Source organism: Neoarius graeffei, chromosome 27 (assembly GCF_027579695.1).
Source record: "Neoarius graeffei isolate fNeoGra1 chromosome 27, fNeoGra1.pri, whole genome shotgun sequence".
Lineage (NCBI taxonomy): Eukaryota > Metazoa > Chordata > Actinopteri > Siluriformes > Ariidae > Neoarius > Neoarius graeffei.
The window spans coordinates 48,730,529-48,747,974 of NC_083595.1; the positions used below are offsets into that span (position 1 = coordinate 48,730,529).

General features: G+C 39.9%; 1 protein-coding gene across 1 annotated transcript in view; it reads right to left on the reverse strand.

Annotated features, from left to right (window-relative positions):
- The window catches only part of nkd1 (NKD inhibitor of WNT signaling pathway 1), an 84,204-nt gene that overhangs the window by 14,007 nt on the left and 52,751 nt on the right, over positions 1–17,446 (reverse strand). The window contains exons 4-5 of the mRNA XM_060911244.1: positions 8,685–8,742; positions 2,781–2,884 (exon numbers count right to left, since the gene is read on the reverse strand). Of these exons, the coding sequence (XP_060767227.1) occupies positions 2,781–2,884; positions 8,685–8,742 (162 nt within the window). The remainder of the gene's footprint in view (positions 1–2,780; positions 2,885–8,684; positions 8,743–17,446) is intronic.

A 17,446-nucleotide genomic window follows, 5' to 3' on the forward strand; every position in this document is an offset into this window, starting at 1 on the left:
CAAGATACCAGAATACAAAAATACCAGTCGAGTCAAGTCGAGTCGAGTCAAGGAGTGTCAGTGTCAAATTTAAGACATTGGTGCTACAGTAGCTTACCAAGCGGTCAAGGGGTTAGGGCCAGCATACCTCCAGAGTCTGATCCACCTCGACATGCCAGCCAGATCCCTACGCTCCGCTACTACTGGTCACCTGGCCCCTCCTCCTCTCTGCTCCTGCCCAGCCTGCTCAAGACTACTGTCTGTCCTGGTTCCCCATTGGTGGAATGACCTTCCTATTGAGAAACTCACTTCTTCACACTGCACCTCTCCCCTGCTTCCCTGCCCAGTGCTGTAGTCGAGTCACTAAACCTCAAGTCTGAGTCCAGTCTCGAGTCCCCAGTGTTCAAGTCCGAGTCAAGTCCAAGTCATTAAAAAAAAAAAATTCGAGTTGAGTCCACTATTGACCCAAGTCGAGTCCAAGACTCCAACCGCACCATGTGACGGTGGCTGTTTGTTTCAGCACCATTAACATTAGTTTGTTCCTGAACATGACGTATGAACAAGTGAATGTGCTTCTCTTTATCAGGGAGTGTAAAGTATTCTGTCAGAGATGGTTGGGAGACGGATGTAAGTGCAGAAGGTGTATTTATTAATACAAGTAAAGACGGTAAACAATCCAGAACGGCAGGCGAAATTGTAAAAAAGTGAAACAGGCGATAGGTCAAGCGAGGCACAAACAGGCTATCGTAGACTCGGCAGGATCAAAAGATGAGAAACAGGAAATCAGGGATCAGGAAACCGAATAAGGAAATAAGGCTCGGTAATGTATCAGCAACGTAACTCAATACTTCGCAAAGTAAGTGTGCTTTCACAGTTTTTATATTGGCACGCTTAATCCTGTGCAGGTGCGAGTCGTTTACGGCAAACGCGCGAGAGTCCGCTTGGCGTGCGCACTGTCCGGAGCGCACCTGAAAGTCTATCTGATGCATGCGCCAAGGCGCGCAGGTGTGACACTCATACACAAAATTAGTATAAAAATTAATGTAAATATAAATATCTTATGGCAAATTATTATGGTTTGTTACAAAAAATAAAGAAAAAATCCAAGTCTGAGTCATCAGTGCTCAAGTCCAAGTCGAGTCACAAGTCCTTAAAATTAGGGCACGAGTCGGACTCGAGTATACAAGCCTGTCCCTGCCCATGGTGTAACTGCATTTCGGTCTAGACCAGAGGTGGGCAAACTACGGCCCGCGGGCCACATCCGGCCCATTGGCGTTTTTAATCCGGCCCGCGGAAGACAATCATATAAGCACGATTGAGCAGATCTATAAACTATAAGCATCAGTGTTATCATGTAGACAGGTATTCTAGAGATCCGTCTTTCCAGTCAGTCGTATTCACGCAAGATTGCATTTGCAGAGTGGTGCAGCGCGTGCCATGGAAGTCATTCTGGCGCCCGTGCCACTGATGATCTCGAGAACACAGGATAAAACTTTACAATGAGTGGTCCTAAAAAAAGAAAAGTGGACAGTGAGTGCAGGGTGTTCAATAAAGAATGGACAACTAAATATTTTTTTGCTGAAGTCCGATCAAAGGCTGTATGCCTTATTTGCAAAGAAACCGTTGCAGTTTTAAAGGAATATAACATCAAACGGCACTTTTCCTCCAAGCATGCTAATTATGCTAACAACCAGTCAGCGCAAGCACGGACGAATACAGCTCAGCGGTTGCTGAGTGAATGTGAGTATTAACACTTTCTCTTTTTAAAACTATGTTGGAGCTGTAATAAGATGGTAGTCACATGTTTACAGACATAATAATATAAAAAGTATAACTCTTAGTAATTTTGGTTGTCGTGGGTGGCTGCTGTAGTGCTGGTGTTTGTTTTTATGTGTATATATTTTTTTATGTGCCAATCTATTGAACTGCAAGCATTTTTCTGCTCTGCCTTTGTTGACTGAGAACTAAAATAAATGTCAATCTGATCTGCATTTGGGTCTCTGTCAGTGAAGGCCTTACAATAACACTAAAGCTTTTCCGGTTTATGTTCGATATGTATGAATTTGGTGTTGGCCCGGCCCGCCTGGCAAATTTCAAAAGTCAATGTGGCCCCTGAGCCAAAAAGTTTGCCCACCCCTGGTCTAGACCAACCCAGGCTGTGTACCATCTCGCCTGAGGTTAGCTGTTTGAGTTCTCTATTTAGTTGTACTTTATATGGTTGGTTTGTTTCCTTGGCTGTTTGCTGATTGTTGGTACTTCAGCAGAATATTACACTCAATTTTATTCTGTCACTTGTTCAGTTGGCACTAGAACTTTCTTGTCTCAAAGTTCAGCACTTTGTGTACCTGACTTTTGCACTCATTGTACGTCGCTCTGTACGATAACAGCATCTGCTAAATGCCATGTAATGTAGTGTAATATAATGTCTGGTGGAAAAGCGCTATTTCTCCGTTTGACCCATGCGTGAGAGCGTGAAACTGTCCAGCGGCGAGAGTGAGGGGTGACAACAGGACTACCAGGCGGTGGAGTTGCTCTAAAACATTTCTCAAACCAACATTCACATGTGTCCTCTTTGTTTCTTCAGTTACTCAGATCTGAATTGCCACGAGCAGCAGGTATTCAAAATATCCTCACTGACTAAACACATCTGTCTACCATCATCTAAACAACACACCGTTACACACCATATTAGGCCTCGGCACAAGAAAAAGCAGCACCGCTTTACTGTGTGTGTGTGTGTGTGTGTGTGTGTGTGTGTGTGTGTGTGTGTGTGTGCATGTGTGTGTGCGTGTGAGCATCACCTCAAACTGTAGTTGTTTATTTGGACCCGTGGGTGCACAACTTTCCTTCTCCTGCATCTTCTCTTCTGCGCTGCAGCTGTCAATCTTCTCAGGGGGCAGGGCTACTGCAGGGGCAACAAACAGCAAACAGGAAGCTGTCACAGCTGTTTCAGAAACAATAAATAATCTACAGCCATGCTGGAGAGAGGCAGCGGAGAGCCTCGGGGCAATCACGAGCATGGCTGGAAATAGCTATGAGGTTTTCTGGAAGGTTTGGTGGGTTTCTTTTGTGTATATCGCCCACTGTATGGGTTTTTACAGGAACCACCAAACACTTGGGGTTAAAAAAAAAAGCTTATCAGTACGCAAGAAAAGTTTCCATGCACAATTTCTTATTAATGACTGTTAATAACATATTTTTCTTTGAATACAATATTCCTTTTGTAGACACTTGTTCAAAGAAAACAGTCCATTTATTTATGGAAATAAGCTGTAACATGCAAAACTAAAAGGGCACCCAGGAGAGTGAATATCTCCGCCAAGCCACTACATATACGAATATCCAGATGTTTACTAATCTGAGATGTGCATCAACATCAAAATCATCAAAATCTGATCACTACTTTTTGAGTTATGTTGGGAGCACACAAGCAAACAAATGAATGGAGGCAAAAACATAACCTCCTCCAACACAGGTGAGCTAATAATGAGCTGAGAGTTCTAGTCTTTGTAGTTGATGTGCTTCCTTGACAAAAAAAAAACAATAATAATCATAAAATTCAGAGTTTGGTTTCTCATAAATTTGTGATTTTATTTTCTTATAAAATTTGTGACTTGTTTTCTCACAAATTTGTGACATTTTTCTTGTAAATTTCTAACATTTTTCTTGTAAAATTTGTGACTTTTGTTCTCATAAATTTCTGACTTTTTCTCCTAAATGTGTGCCATTTTTTCTTGTAAATTGGTAACAAGAAAAATGTTTCTTCTTTTAAATTTGTGACTTTTTTCTCAAATTTGTGACATTTTTCTCATAAATTTATGGCAATCCTTTCTCATAAATTTGTGACATTTTCTTGTAAGTTTGTGACTTCTTCTTGCAAATTTGTGACATTTTTCTCATAAATTGATGACAATCCTTTCTCATAAATTTGTGAATTTTCTTGTAAATTTGTGACTTTTTCTCACAAATTTGTGACATTTTTTTTCTCATAAATTTGTGACATTTTTCTTGTAAATTTGTGGCTTTTGTTCTCAAATTTGTGACATTTTTCTCATAAATTTATTCCATTTTTTCTCATAAATTTGTGACATATTTCTTACAAATTTGTGACTTTTTCTTTTAAATTTGTGACTTTGTTCTAATAAATGTGACTTTTTTCTCATAAATTCATTACATTTTTACTCGTAAATTTGTGATTTTTTTTCGCGTGGATTTGTGACTTTTGTTATTCTACATTTGTGACTTTTTTCTCTCAAATTTGTAACTTTTTTTTGTAAATTTGTGACTTTTGTTCTCATAAATTTGTGACTTTTTTTTGGTCCGAAATTTCAGACTTTTTTCTTGTAAATCTGTGGTTTATTTTCTGGTACATTTGTGACATTTTTCCAATAAATTTATTAACTTTTTTTCTCATACATTTATGACTTTTTGATCTTAGGAAGTATGAGTTTTTTCTTCAAAATTTACAACTTTAACTGCAGAAATTGCAGAGTTTTTTCTCGGAATATCACCCCTCCCCCAGCTCTGTAAGACCTACATTGGCCCTAACACAGAGTCACAGAAATCAACATGCTGTCTGATAAACCAAAATATTTAATCGAGCATAGATAAATCTTGCAACATCATAACACAATATCACCATCCAACACATCAACACATCAGGACAGAATCTGTTGTGAGGGTGTATGAAATTTATTTTAGAGATAAAAGGGTCACTGACTGTAAAATGTTTGCGAACGCCCACATGAGAAAAGGCAGAGACGGCGAAAAGGATAAAAAATTCATCCCCTATTTATTTGAGTTTCTAAATGCAGCTGGGAACGAAGTGACTCGAATGCTGAGGTGAAAGTTTATGCACCCATGCAATAGTCTTGATGTGATTTATTTTTCTTTGCTGTGCTTTAAAGGAAAGGATCCTGTCTTTAGTGCAGTTTAGTAATAAGATGTAAAAAAAAAAATCAGTTTTTATATTCAGGGTTTTTTTGTTAAATGTAAAAATAAGATTTTGGCACTGTGGCATTATTCCTGTTCACTTTAAACGAACATGAAATAATTAAACAATGTGCTAATTCCTATATTTGGACACTGACACTGACTATGCGCTCCGACACACGTGGATCTAAAACTGTGTATGGAGACAGCCGTTGCGTCCTGCAGGCTAAATCCTCCCCCCTGCCCCCAATCCCCACGCTTTGAAGTTCCATTCTCAAACCGTTTGGCCGAGGATCAGTCCGTCTGCTAAACAGAATATCTAATTAATTAAGCAAAGTCAAATCTAAAACTGTGTTTGTTGTGCCAGCCAAAGGGATCAACACATACAATAGTGTCTCTCTCCCACTATCTCTCTCTCTTTCTTCTTCTCTCTCTTCTGCTGATCAGCTCAGATCAAAGAGGACCTGTCCTGTCCCTCATCAGAGAAAAGAGAGAGAGAGACAGAGGATAGCGGTGGAGAATGAAAGAAATTGTCCCAGGGAGCTTTTACAGACTTGTTTTGAGGGAAATAGCGGCGGCTCTGGGCTTTTGATCACGGCAACGTACTCAAAGGCAACATTGTGAGCCGGGGCAGAAATCTGCCTGTACGCCCACCATGTTTCATAGATTCCTATCTGGAGGTTTATGAGTGTAATGAGTGGCCCTAAGGGGTTACAGTAGCAATGCACACACACACACACACACACACACACACACACACACACACACACGTCTTGAACTCTTGACAAGTTCACGATTTGTTCCTATTGGCAGACTCGGCTCTAACAGCGCAAACATCAGACCACCTACAGTGTTTATGCAACACAGGACACTGTAAGGATGTTGGGAAATACACACACACACACACACACACACACACACACAAAATCAGCCATCATCCTGCCTACTGTGAATTTTACAAAAGCTCTGGTTTTGCTCTTTTGCTCTCTTTAAAACCCGGAATGTTCTGAGAATCCCACCATCACACCCCAGCCATCCTCTCTGTTTCCTTTTCCATCACTCGTCCCTTTTTCCCTTTCTTTTGATGTCTCTTTATCCCTTTCTTCTCTTGCAATTCTTCCTGCACTGCACACACACAATTCTATTTCTCTATTTCTCAGTTCACACACACACACACACACACACACACACACACACACACACACACACACACACACATACACACACTTCTGTAACAATTTCCATTTTTATGTGTTTTAATATTGTCTAATCTCCATACTGGTTCCAGATCAGACGAAGCACCATGAATTTCGAAGTGAATTTGAAATAAAAATCAAATGAAACTGAGAATGTTCTAGAGCTTGACTGCTTAATGCAAAGTGACACAAATGCTGCATTTCACTCGGAATTTCTGACCTCCAACTATTAAAAGTAAAAAAAAAAACCTCTTCTCAACTTATAATTCCTTGTCGGAAAATCAACCCCAAGTTCAGCACATTCCGTACAATATGACGTCATGTGAACATGGCCGCTCGTACCGTTAACAGCAGATGGGGACCATCAGGGCCTTCTAGGCCTTCAGAGAAGCCCAAACATATCAGCATTTCAAATGTTATATGTAATTTTTTTTCTTGTTAATTTGCGACCTTTTTCTCATAAATTCACAACATTTTTACTCGTAAATTTGTGATGTATTTCTCATAAATTCGTGACATTTTTACTCATAAATTTGTGTCTTTTTTCTCATACACTCACGACATTTTTACTCATAAATTTGTGTCTTTTTTCTCATAAATTTATGACATTTTTCCTCGTAAATTTGTGACTTTTTTCTCATAAATTCACAACATTTTTACTCGTAAATTTGTGATGTATTTCTCATAAATTCGTGACATTTTTACTCATAAATTTGTCTTTTCTCATACACTCACAACATTTTTACTCATAAATTTGTCTTTTTTCTCATAACTTCATGACATTTTTCCTCGTAAATTTGTGACTTTTTTCTCATAAATTCACAACATTTTTACTCGTAAATTTGTGATTTTTTTTCTCACAGATTTGTGACTTTTTTATTGTGCATTTGTGAATTTCTTTTTTTAAATTTGTGACTTTTGTTCTCATAAATTTGTGATTTTTTTTGTCTGAAATTTCTGACTTTTTCTGTAAACCTCTGGTTTATTTTGTGCTACATTTGCGACATTTTTCCAATAAATTTATTTTTTTCTCATACATTTATGACTTTTCGATCTTAGGAAGTATCTGAGTTTTTTCCTGAGTTACATTTAATTTTTTTCCATTCTTTCATAATTTCATTATCATTATTCTCTTCTGATTCTAATTCGGCCTCATTTTCTATCAAATGTGCTTCAGAAATGAAAGGGTTACTGTCCTGAAAACATTAAAATCGAGTTATCCAATGAGATTTTGTTTGTTTGTTGTCTCTAGGCTGAGAAGAGTTTAGAGCTGCTCACTCACTGGTTAGGACTTCATTGCCGGGACAGAAGGCCATGGCAGTGTATGTTTATGTAGGAAGTGACAGATGAATTAACCAATCAGATTTTGATTTATAGTGGAAGGGACCAAAAATTGATCACCCTAGGCTTTCTCGAAGGCCAATGCGAACTTAACCATGAGTCGGCGCCGTCAACGCAGCAGTGAAGTCACCTTCCAGCCGGTGTAACATTCATGAGTAGTCTTAGCGAATGCTAATTAATAAAGTGGTCAAGCCAGTGCTATCTATCGAGAGCAAGTAGCACAGGCTAACGATTGAGAAACTAAGATTTCTGTCTCCAGATTCTTCTTCCACGCCGCACGCTCGCTACAGTATTTTTCACTCAGACTTAAGTATTCATTTCCCTGTGTAATTTACTGAGTTACTTTTAAAATCAACATCGACAGCTACACACAACGCAGTGACCTGACAGCCTGATGCTAATCCCTTATAAAATCCTTTGCCCTGTTGCTTTTTTGGTGTCTGGCTAAGTTTTGGCTGAGCTCAAGTCCCAGCTCTAATCGTAACAGTTTGCCACTGGTTAACAGTAAATAAAACATCAACTCTCTACTTTAAATGAGTTTATATTAGGGTTAACTTTAGCTCCATCAACACCGACACATTAGTTGGTTAAGTCTCTAACACTGCACATACAGTTTGCTGTTTCAACAAAGTAAATACATCATGAGCTCATGATCATTAATGGTAGATATGTAGCTAGCTCTCATGGAGGTGTCCTCATTTTTTTTATTTATTTATTTATTTTTTCTCAGTCATATGGCTTCGTCCTGCCTTATTGCCATGTTTAGAGTTGAAATCTCTGAAGTCACAAATCTGCCTCATGAGACTGTACGAGTGCTGAAAGATTACAGACGAATAAAACAACATGAGCTTTGAAACCAGCTACAGTGATTCTTATCAGCACTCAGATGCAGTGAACACCACCTCCTCCTCCTCCTCTGCTTATCACATCTCACATCGCTGGTGCATGTGTAGTTGTGTGGTATCTCTGGTCAATCACAAAGACTTGCAAGTGATGATTTTGTGGCTCTCGCTCTCGCCCTCACCCTCGCCCTTACATGACCTTCCAGCCGCATAAACAAACCCCGCCCAAGCAATCACGCGTGGGAAATCCTGCAGAGGGATTAATGGCGGGATCAACCTCCGTTCAGAGTGTGACCTGGGTGACCCCGGTGCTCTTTTTCAGCCGAGAGAGAGAGAGAGAGAGAGAGAGAGAGAGAGAGAGAGAGAGAGAGATATGAGTATATGAGATATTTACCTTCTAAGCGATATTGTTCATCACTAATGCCCTCAGCACAAGCTTCCTTCAAAGGGTCCTACAAAACAGAACAAAGACAAACATTACAACTTAACTCTTGTTTTTAAAGCTTCAAATGCATTTTTAAACTAGAAGTGCACTCGGTCGAGTGCATAAAGGCCCGGTCCTAAAATACCGATAACTATACCTGGGCAATTCCATGTAAATGTCAACCTCACCATGCAAAAATAAAGCAACATGTAATACATCAAAACCACTCCCAGAGATCTCACCTAGGCCTGTATTTTACAGATGTGAATAAGTTGAACCAATTTGTAACCAACCTAATATGTCACTGTCAGTCTTTCTTTCTTATAATGTAAACCCCAAGCTAAAATCAACTTTGATCATGTACAATTCTATATTATTGCCACAAGCCACAGAAATGTATGCTAAAATCCACAAAACAGCAAAACAATAGCCATCCTAAATATTATTTAAGAACTTTGATAGTTTTAGCTGATATTTAGAGAGTTTTTCAAAGGGCTATGGTGGTTAAATTGCTGATTTTCTAAACATATGCCATGTCTATTTCAGACGCGTCACATCCATAACGGAATTTCGTCACATCCATAACGCTGACTTTTCCTTCCGAAACTCTGCATGAAGTACAAAATATTTTAAACAAAGATTTTTTAATATTCACCTTGGACCCCTCTATCAAATGGATATCTCCATTTCGACATTAGGTTTACAATTTCACAGAGTTTGATAAAAATGTACAGTCACCCAAGAAAAGTGATACTTTTTCTGTCACATCCATAACGCATCTTTTATTGGCGTTTTCTGGCATGCCCCAGATGTACTATGGGAATTGTTCTTGTTCTATCACTTCTCCAGTATGGTACAGCCTTAAAATATGCAACACCTGTTTAAATACTGGGAGACAATAAAACATGCACTGGGTCATTTGTTGCCATTTTGAGTTCAAGTGTCACGTCCATAACGCTGGAATTGCTCATCTACAACTATAATCATAACTATAAATAAATCTGTCCCCTGCAGTTTATGTGATCGGTGCTCACACCAAACCGATAACGATCCCTATAGCCCAGGCCTGGGTTTATTCGTATCGATGAGATTCCTTCTGGAGCCATTTTTCCAGGCCTGGACCTCATCCCATAAAACATCTGACCAATCAGGTCACTGTTTACATGTGACATCATACGGATCTTTTATTCACGGATATCTGATTATTTTCTGTGAAATATCAATATTAAATTAATAAAGTAAGCATATAAATGCAGGTAAGATATTTTAATTATGAGCTTTGGCAGTCTGAACATTTAATTGTTTTAGACTTGTTCATTTTTTATCCATGATGCATCATCCGTATTAAATCGGTAACCAATCTGTAATATACTGAAACGTCCGTGACCATTCCATAGTTTGTATCCTTTTTTATTATATTTCCGTAATCCATGACCTATCCGTGTTATAATCAACCACCGGAGTGTGTGAACGGGTTGTTTTGAAGTCCAAGCTGTACAGTATGACCTGGAATAATGTGCTACTACTAGGAAAAAACTCGTGACTCCTATCGGGGCAGCGTCAGCAGTGATGCGGACGCTAAACCGGTCTGTTGTGGTGAAGAGAGAGCTGATCCAAAAGGCAAAGCTCTCAGTTTTCTGGTCCATCTGCGTTCCCACCCTCACCTATGGTGACGAGCTGTGGGTAGTGACCGAAAGAATGAGATCGCAGATACAAGCGGTCGAAATGAGTTTTCTCCGCAGGGTGGCTGGGCTCTCCCTTAGAGACAGGGTGAGAAGGTCGGTCATTCGGGAGAGGCTCAGAGTAGAACTGCTGCTCCTCCACATTGAAAGGAGTCAGTTGAGGTGGTTCGGGCACTTTGTTAGGATGCCCCCTGGACGCCTCCCAGGGCAGGTTCTCTGGGCATGCCCCACCAGGAGGAGACCCCGGGGCAGACCCAGGACATGCTGGAGAGATTACATCTCTTGGCTGGCCTGGGAACGCCTCGGTATTTCCTCAGAAGAGCTGGTGGAGGTGGCCGGGGAGAGGGAAGTCTGGGCTGCTCTGCTAAGGCTGCTACCCCCATGACCTGGACCCGGATAAGCGGCAGAAAATGGATGGATGGATGGATGGATGGATGGATGGATGGATGGATGGATGGATGGATGGATGGATGGATACTTGGAAAAAACTTCCATGACTATTCCTAAGTTGCATGCATTTATTTCCCTGAGTGTCAGGACCGAGCGATATTATAGTGGGGATTATAGTTGTGGTGTTTCTGCTCCAGACTGGAACTAAATTCAGGCAGAGAGACCGTCAGAGTTGGAGTTATAGGTAGAGTTATACTGTAGTTATTGGTGTTGTGGGACCGGACCCTAACTCCAACAAGCCATTATCATTACCATACCATTATCAACATCACAATCAAATCACTTGAACCTAAAATAAATCTCAAGCTGTCCACCAAATTTCATCCAAATCCGTTCACTAGTTTTTGAGTTACGTTGGGAACAAGCAAAAAATTCCTGGATCCACATACAGTACAGATCCGGATTTGCATCAAAATCTAATCAATTGTTTCTTGGCTCATGACTCACCTTTCCTCAAAATTTCATCAAAGTCCATTCGCTAATTTTTGAGTTACATTGGGAACAAACAATGTAACAAAACAACAAAACAAGCTTCTGTTAGAAGTCCCAGGGTCGAGATATAAACAGTGGGGTGATCGTTCTTTTGCTGTTGCCGCTCCCAGACTGTGGAACAATCTGCCCCCGACATTCGCACCACTATTGATCTCGGCCTTTTTAAATCGAAGTTGAAGACCCACTTTTTTAGATTGGCGTTCAATCCTGACTAGGGGAGTCTTGTTTTTGAGGGGTACTTTGTTTCGTCTGTTCTATTTCATGTACTTCTGAAAGGCTTTTAATAACCTGCAGCACTGTGGCACCTTCCGCAGTCAAAACCTGTGTTTTTATGCCTCCGCCACCATAAGGTGCAGGAGGCATTATGTTTTCGGGTTGTCCGTGCGTGCGTCCGTTCGTGCGTCCATCCCGAAACCTTGTGAACGTGATATCTCAAAGGCTAATGAAAGGAATTTCACCAAACTTTCACCATTTGTGCGCTTTGGGACAAACATGAACTGATTAGATTTTGAGATCAAAAGGTCTAAGGTCAAGGTCACTGTGAGGTCAAATGTCTGTCCGCAAACCTTGTGAGCACAATATCTCCAAGGCAGATGAAAGGAATTTCACCAAACTTTCACCATTTGTGCACTTGGGGACAAAGATAAACTGATTAGATTTTGAGATCAAAAGGTCTAAGGTCAAGGTCACCGCGAGGTCAAATGTCTGTCCGCGTCCGTCCGTCCCGAAACCTTGTGAACGCGATATCTTAAAGGCTAATGAAAGGAATTTCACCAAACTTTCACCATTTGTGCATTTGGGGACAAAGATAAACTGATTAGATTTTGAGATCAAAAGGTCTAAGGTCAAGGTCACTGTGAGGTCAAATGTCTGCCCAAGAACCTTGTGAACACAATATCTCCAAGGCAGATACAAGTAATTTCACCAGGTCAAGATTACTGTGAGGTCAAATGTCCATCCCCAAATCACAACTTAATAAGGCGTGTAGTCTACCGGGCGGAGGCATCCCCATCGACGCCGTTGGCGTCGTGTTCTATCTAGTTTTTTTTTTTAGCCTTAGATTACGGAGATGGTCTGGGATATACTGTAAGTCCCTGTGTATGAGCTGTTATTATACACTCACTGGCCACTTTGTTAGGAATACCCATCCATTCACCTGCTGTTTGATACAGTTCTCTAATCAGCCGATCCCTTGATGCATAAAATCATGCAGTTACAAATCAAAAGCTTCAGTTAATGTTCACTTCAAATATCAGAATGGGAACCAGAGTGTCAGCGATGCAGTAGCTCACACAGTCGTACCATGAGAAACCAGACTTGTTTACAATTAACCAAGTTGCTCTTCATGAGAGCAATTAGAACAATTCGATCTTCAAAACAAAACAAAACAAAACAATCAGAATCAAAAACCACTGAAAACTCAGGGAGGAGGAGCGATTTTCCTGAAAGTTCGTTCATCGGCTTAATTAGCAACTTAATGAGAAACCACAAATCCTGGGAGTAAGTATCGCGAAGACTGATTCGATCTTCCAAGCAAAACAATCAAAATCTAAAACCATTGAAAACTCCGGGAGGAGGAGCGATTTTTCTGAATTGTGGACAGACAGACCGACGCCGCGTGATGGCAAGAGCTCATCAGATATAAATCAAGAGCTTCAGTTAATGTTCACAATGTTCAAACATCAGAATGGGAAAAACTGTGATCTCAAAGTGTGACTTTCTTTCACTGTGGCATGGGTGTTGGTTTGAGCCAGATGAGTATGGGGTTTGAGTATTGATCTCCTGGGGTTTTCACACACAACAGTCTCTAGGGTTTACACAGAATGGTGCGAAAAACAAAAAACATCAAGTGAGTGAGTGAGTGAGAGACAGTTCTGTGGGTGAAAACAAACGCCTTGTTGATAAGAGGTCAAAGGAAAATGACCAGATTGGTTTGAGTTTTTTTTGCCAGGAAGGATATAGTAACTCATAGCAACTCTTTACAACTGTGGTGAGCAGAAAAGCATCTCAGCATGCAACAGGAAACAGAAGAACACATTGGGTTCCACTCCTGTAGCCAAGAACAGGGATCCTAGAATCAAGAACACGTTCTGATTAAAGTGGCAAGTATTTTCGTGTTTGTATTCCGTTTCTCTGCTCTTATGATATCGGATATCCGACAGTAGATCCTGCTGGTTGTAATTTTCTTCCAGCGCTGCTGTGATCTATGACGGACTGATACGGATCTATTAAACTAAAAGGGTAGACAGTCGGTGGAAGGATACGCTTGGAAAGGCAGCTGCACTGAGACTGAGGCAAACCTCTGCTCAGATCATCGAATAAATGTTTTCAAAGCAAGTTGTTTTTAGTGAACATAACATGACCTGACGAGAACAGACCATTCACACTTTCCTTACTTTACTCCTTAGACAAACACTCCTTTTTTTCCCCAAACACACACACACACACACACACACACACACACACACACACGCACGGAGGCTGTAGTGGAACATGCGAGTAGGTCATGGTGGTATGTGCTAATTGCTTGTTGTCCTGGATGATGGATGGAGGTGTATTATTAGTACAGGTTTCTCTCTCTCTGCCTTCTTCTCTTCATGCCTGATATAGCCTTCACACTCTCGGAACATTCATACGCAGGATTTTTACCAACATCCACTTCTCGCCGATGGACATGTCACTCTCTTGGCAGGGAAATGAGTCGTTAAACCGAGCTAAATCAAATCACACGCTAATAATCTGCTTTTGATTTTAAAGTGAAGCACAAATTTGATCAAACTTGAGCGCTCTGCTTTGCATGACATACTGGCTTTAACCACCATGCGTTCACACTAGCAAGAGACAAAACAAACAAGAATGTTCATTTTCTATGCAAGTATACAGATGTTCGTCAGTAAGTAAGTACGCATACATGTCAACCTATACGGAATGTCCGTATTTTATACGGATTTGATTCAATAAACGTAGTATACGGGCGTATAAATAAGGTTATACGGATTCTTTAAAAAACTTCAATATTTATTTAGAGCTATAATCAATTCCCACGATGATAAAACAGCGCATAACATTTACAAATGTACTGTACACCACAGACAGCCAGTAAAGAGTCTTATGAAATCGCACGTTATCTTGTGGTAGCGAGACTTCGTTCCACTTTTGATCATGCGCACACCGCATTGCGAGAATCCCGCCAACCGGGAAGTCATAGACATATAAACATAGACGCCGCATTCTGCGTAGAATCATACGTCATCCTCGCCGCCATATGACATATTGCTATATGGCAAAGTGGAGATTCTTCAACCGTCTCTGGTATAGCGTCTAGACAGTAGCCGAGAATAAAGATGCCTCATTCATGTGCTGCGTTTAACTGTACCAACAGGTTTACCGTCCAAACGAGATCACATGGGATTACCTTTCACAGGTGAGACTGGAAAAATACTTTTCATTGTATTTGGTCATTATAATGTAATTTTACAAACAGATTTTCCTGACTTTGTGGCTAATATGAAGTCTCGCGCATAATAGCCGCTCGGTGAAACCTGTCTCCAAACAACGAAGTATTTCCTTCGTAACTACGCTGATAACACTTTGTGTTTTTGTCAAACATTGGAGCTTTGTATTCATTCTGAAAGTTTATTGTTATTAATATTGAATAAAAAGTAACTGGGATATATCATTGTTAATTATCATTCAAATTTTAGGTAAATTATTTTAATTTGCATCTTATACGGATTTTATAAGGGAAATACGGATTTTGGAGGTTGGTTATACAGGTTTGATTGACCAAAGGTTGACATGTATGACAAGTACACTACCGTTCAAAAGTTTGGGGTCACTTTGAAATGTCCTTATTTTTGAAAGAAAAGCACTGTTCTTTTCAATGAAGATCACTTTAAACTAATCAGAAATCCACTCTATACATTGCTAATGTGGTAAATGACTATTCTAGCTGCAAATGTCTGGTTTTTGGTGCAATATCTCCATAGGTGTATAGAGGCCCATTTCCAGCAACTCTCACTCCAGTGTTCTAATGGTACAATGTGTTTGCTCATTGCCTCAGAAGGCTAATGGATGATTAGAAAACCCTTGTACAATCATGTTAGCACAGCTGAAAACAGTTGAGCTCTTTAGAGAAGCTATAAAACTGACCTTCCTTTGAGCAGATTGAGTTTCTGGAGCATCACATTTGTGGGGTCGATTAAATGCTCAAAATGGCCAGAAAAATGTCTTGACTATATTTTCTATTCATTTTACAACTTATGGTGGTAAATAAAAGTGTGACTTTTCATGGAAAACACAAAATTGTCTGGGTGACCCCAAACTTTTGAACGGTAGTGTAAGCATATTCTAGTATGTACCGGTATGTCTGTTTGCTGCCATCCTCATAGTTGAGGGTCAGCAATCCAGGAAACCATCCAGTATAATCTTAGGCGATGATAACACACCAGACAGACTCTAACCCTCATCTGGTGGCGGGTACACAGACACACCTATACCCAACTGAACTAATCTGCACATCTTTGGACTGTGAGAGGAAACCAGAGCACCCAGAGGAAACCCACACAGGCACAGGGAGAACATGCAAACTCAACACAGAAAGGCCCCCATCGTCCACTGGGCTCAAACCCAGAACCTTCTTGCTGTGAGATGACAGTGCTAACCACTGCACCACCATAAGTATGCATGTCGGTATGTAAGGAAGTTATTACTTAAGTAAATATGCAAGTAGGTATCTATTTAACAGTTATTCCACAAAATCGAGTCGTACATGAGCTTATAACTGACGAGGCGCGTAGCACCAAGTTGTCTATAAGCCATGTATGACGAGATTGAGCGGAATAACTGTTTTATTCTATCCACATTCACTGGATTTTGAGAAACAGAGCATTTTTATTTTTGCAAATTCGATAAATAAAAACCTTGTACAAAACGTCCGACAAAATCATTTGCGCTTAGAATGTAAACAAACCGGCGAAATGACAGGAACAATTTGTGAAAAATGCGATGATAATAATAATAATAATAATTCTTGAAAAATAAAAAAAAGATATGTTCTTACCATCAAATATTTCATTCCATATTTTGTTGCTTTTTTTTTTGGGGGGGGGAGCTTTTCAAGTCGAGTTTTTATTTCGTCCTCGGTTGGTTCAGCAACACGCTCCATCATTCTGTTGTTGTTCTTCTTCTTTAGGGTTTTGTGGCGGTTGGCAAACCAACTTAAAGGTGCATTACCGCCACCAACTGGGCTGGAGTGTGGAACAAGAGTTTTTTTTTTTTTTTTTGGGGGGGGGACTATATTCCTTTAGCTATTTCTTTCAAATAATTGAGAACAAAGTGATATATCTGACTTGATTCACCCCGCCATTTTGTTTTTCTCTATTGACGGTATATAAGCGGATAGCCTAGTAGTAGAGTAACCAATCAAAGCTCACAATTGCTCATATCCAGTGAATGTGGATAGAATAAATAAGTATATACTGTATATAAGTAAATATGTAAGTACAGTATGTCAGTATATATGTAAGTATGTGTATATGTGTATGTATGAAGAACAGGGTTAATACAGTGAACTAAAACAAACTAAAACTAGAAGTGATTTTTTTTTATTAACTGTAATAAAAATAAAAACGGTTTCCAAAACAAAAGAAAACTAAATAAAAACTACACTGAACAATGCAACATGAACTAAAATGAAATAGAATTACAGGTAAAAATCAGCTTAATTTATTTTCGTTTCGTTTTCCCCCTCGAGACAGTAAAGGACTGGAAGGTTCCAGAAAGTGGCAGTAATGTAATCCCGTCTGCTGTAAAACTCCAAAGCAGAAGAAGATGATGTTCGGTGTGCAATACCTAAAACACTAACCCTGTGTCCGAAATCGCTCCCTACTCACTATATAGGGCACTATATAGTGGGGACGCCATTTTGTAGTGCTGTCCGAAACCTTAGTGAGGATTATTTACACCCTATATAGTGCACTCAAAGTATCCCACAATGCATCACAAAAAGGAGTGTACAACCGATGGTTACTAACCAAAGCAATATATCCCATCATGCATTGCAGTCGCGCTGAAAGAAATCAAATTAAAAGTCTCAAATTTGATTTA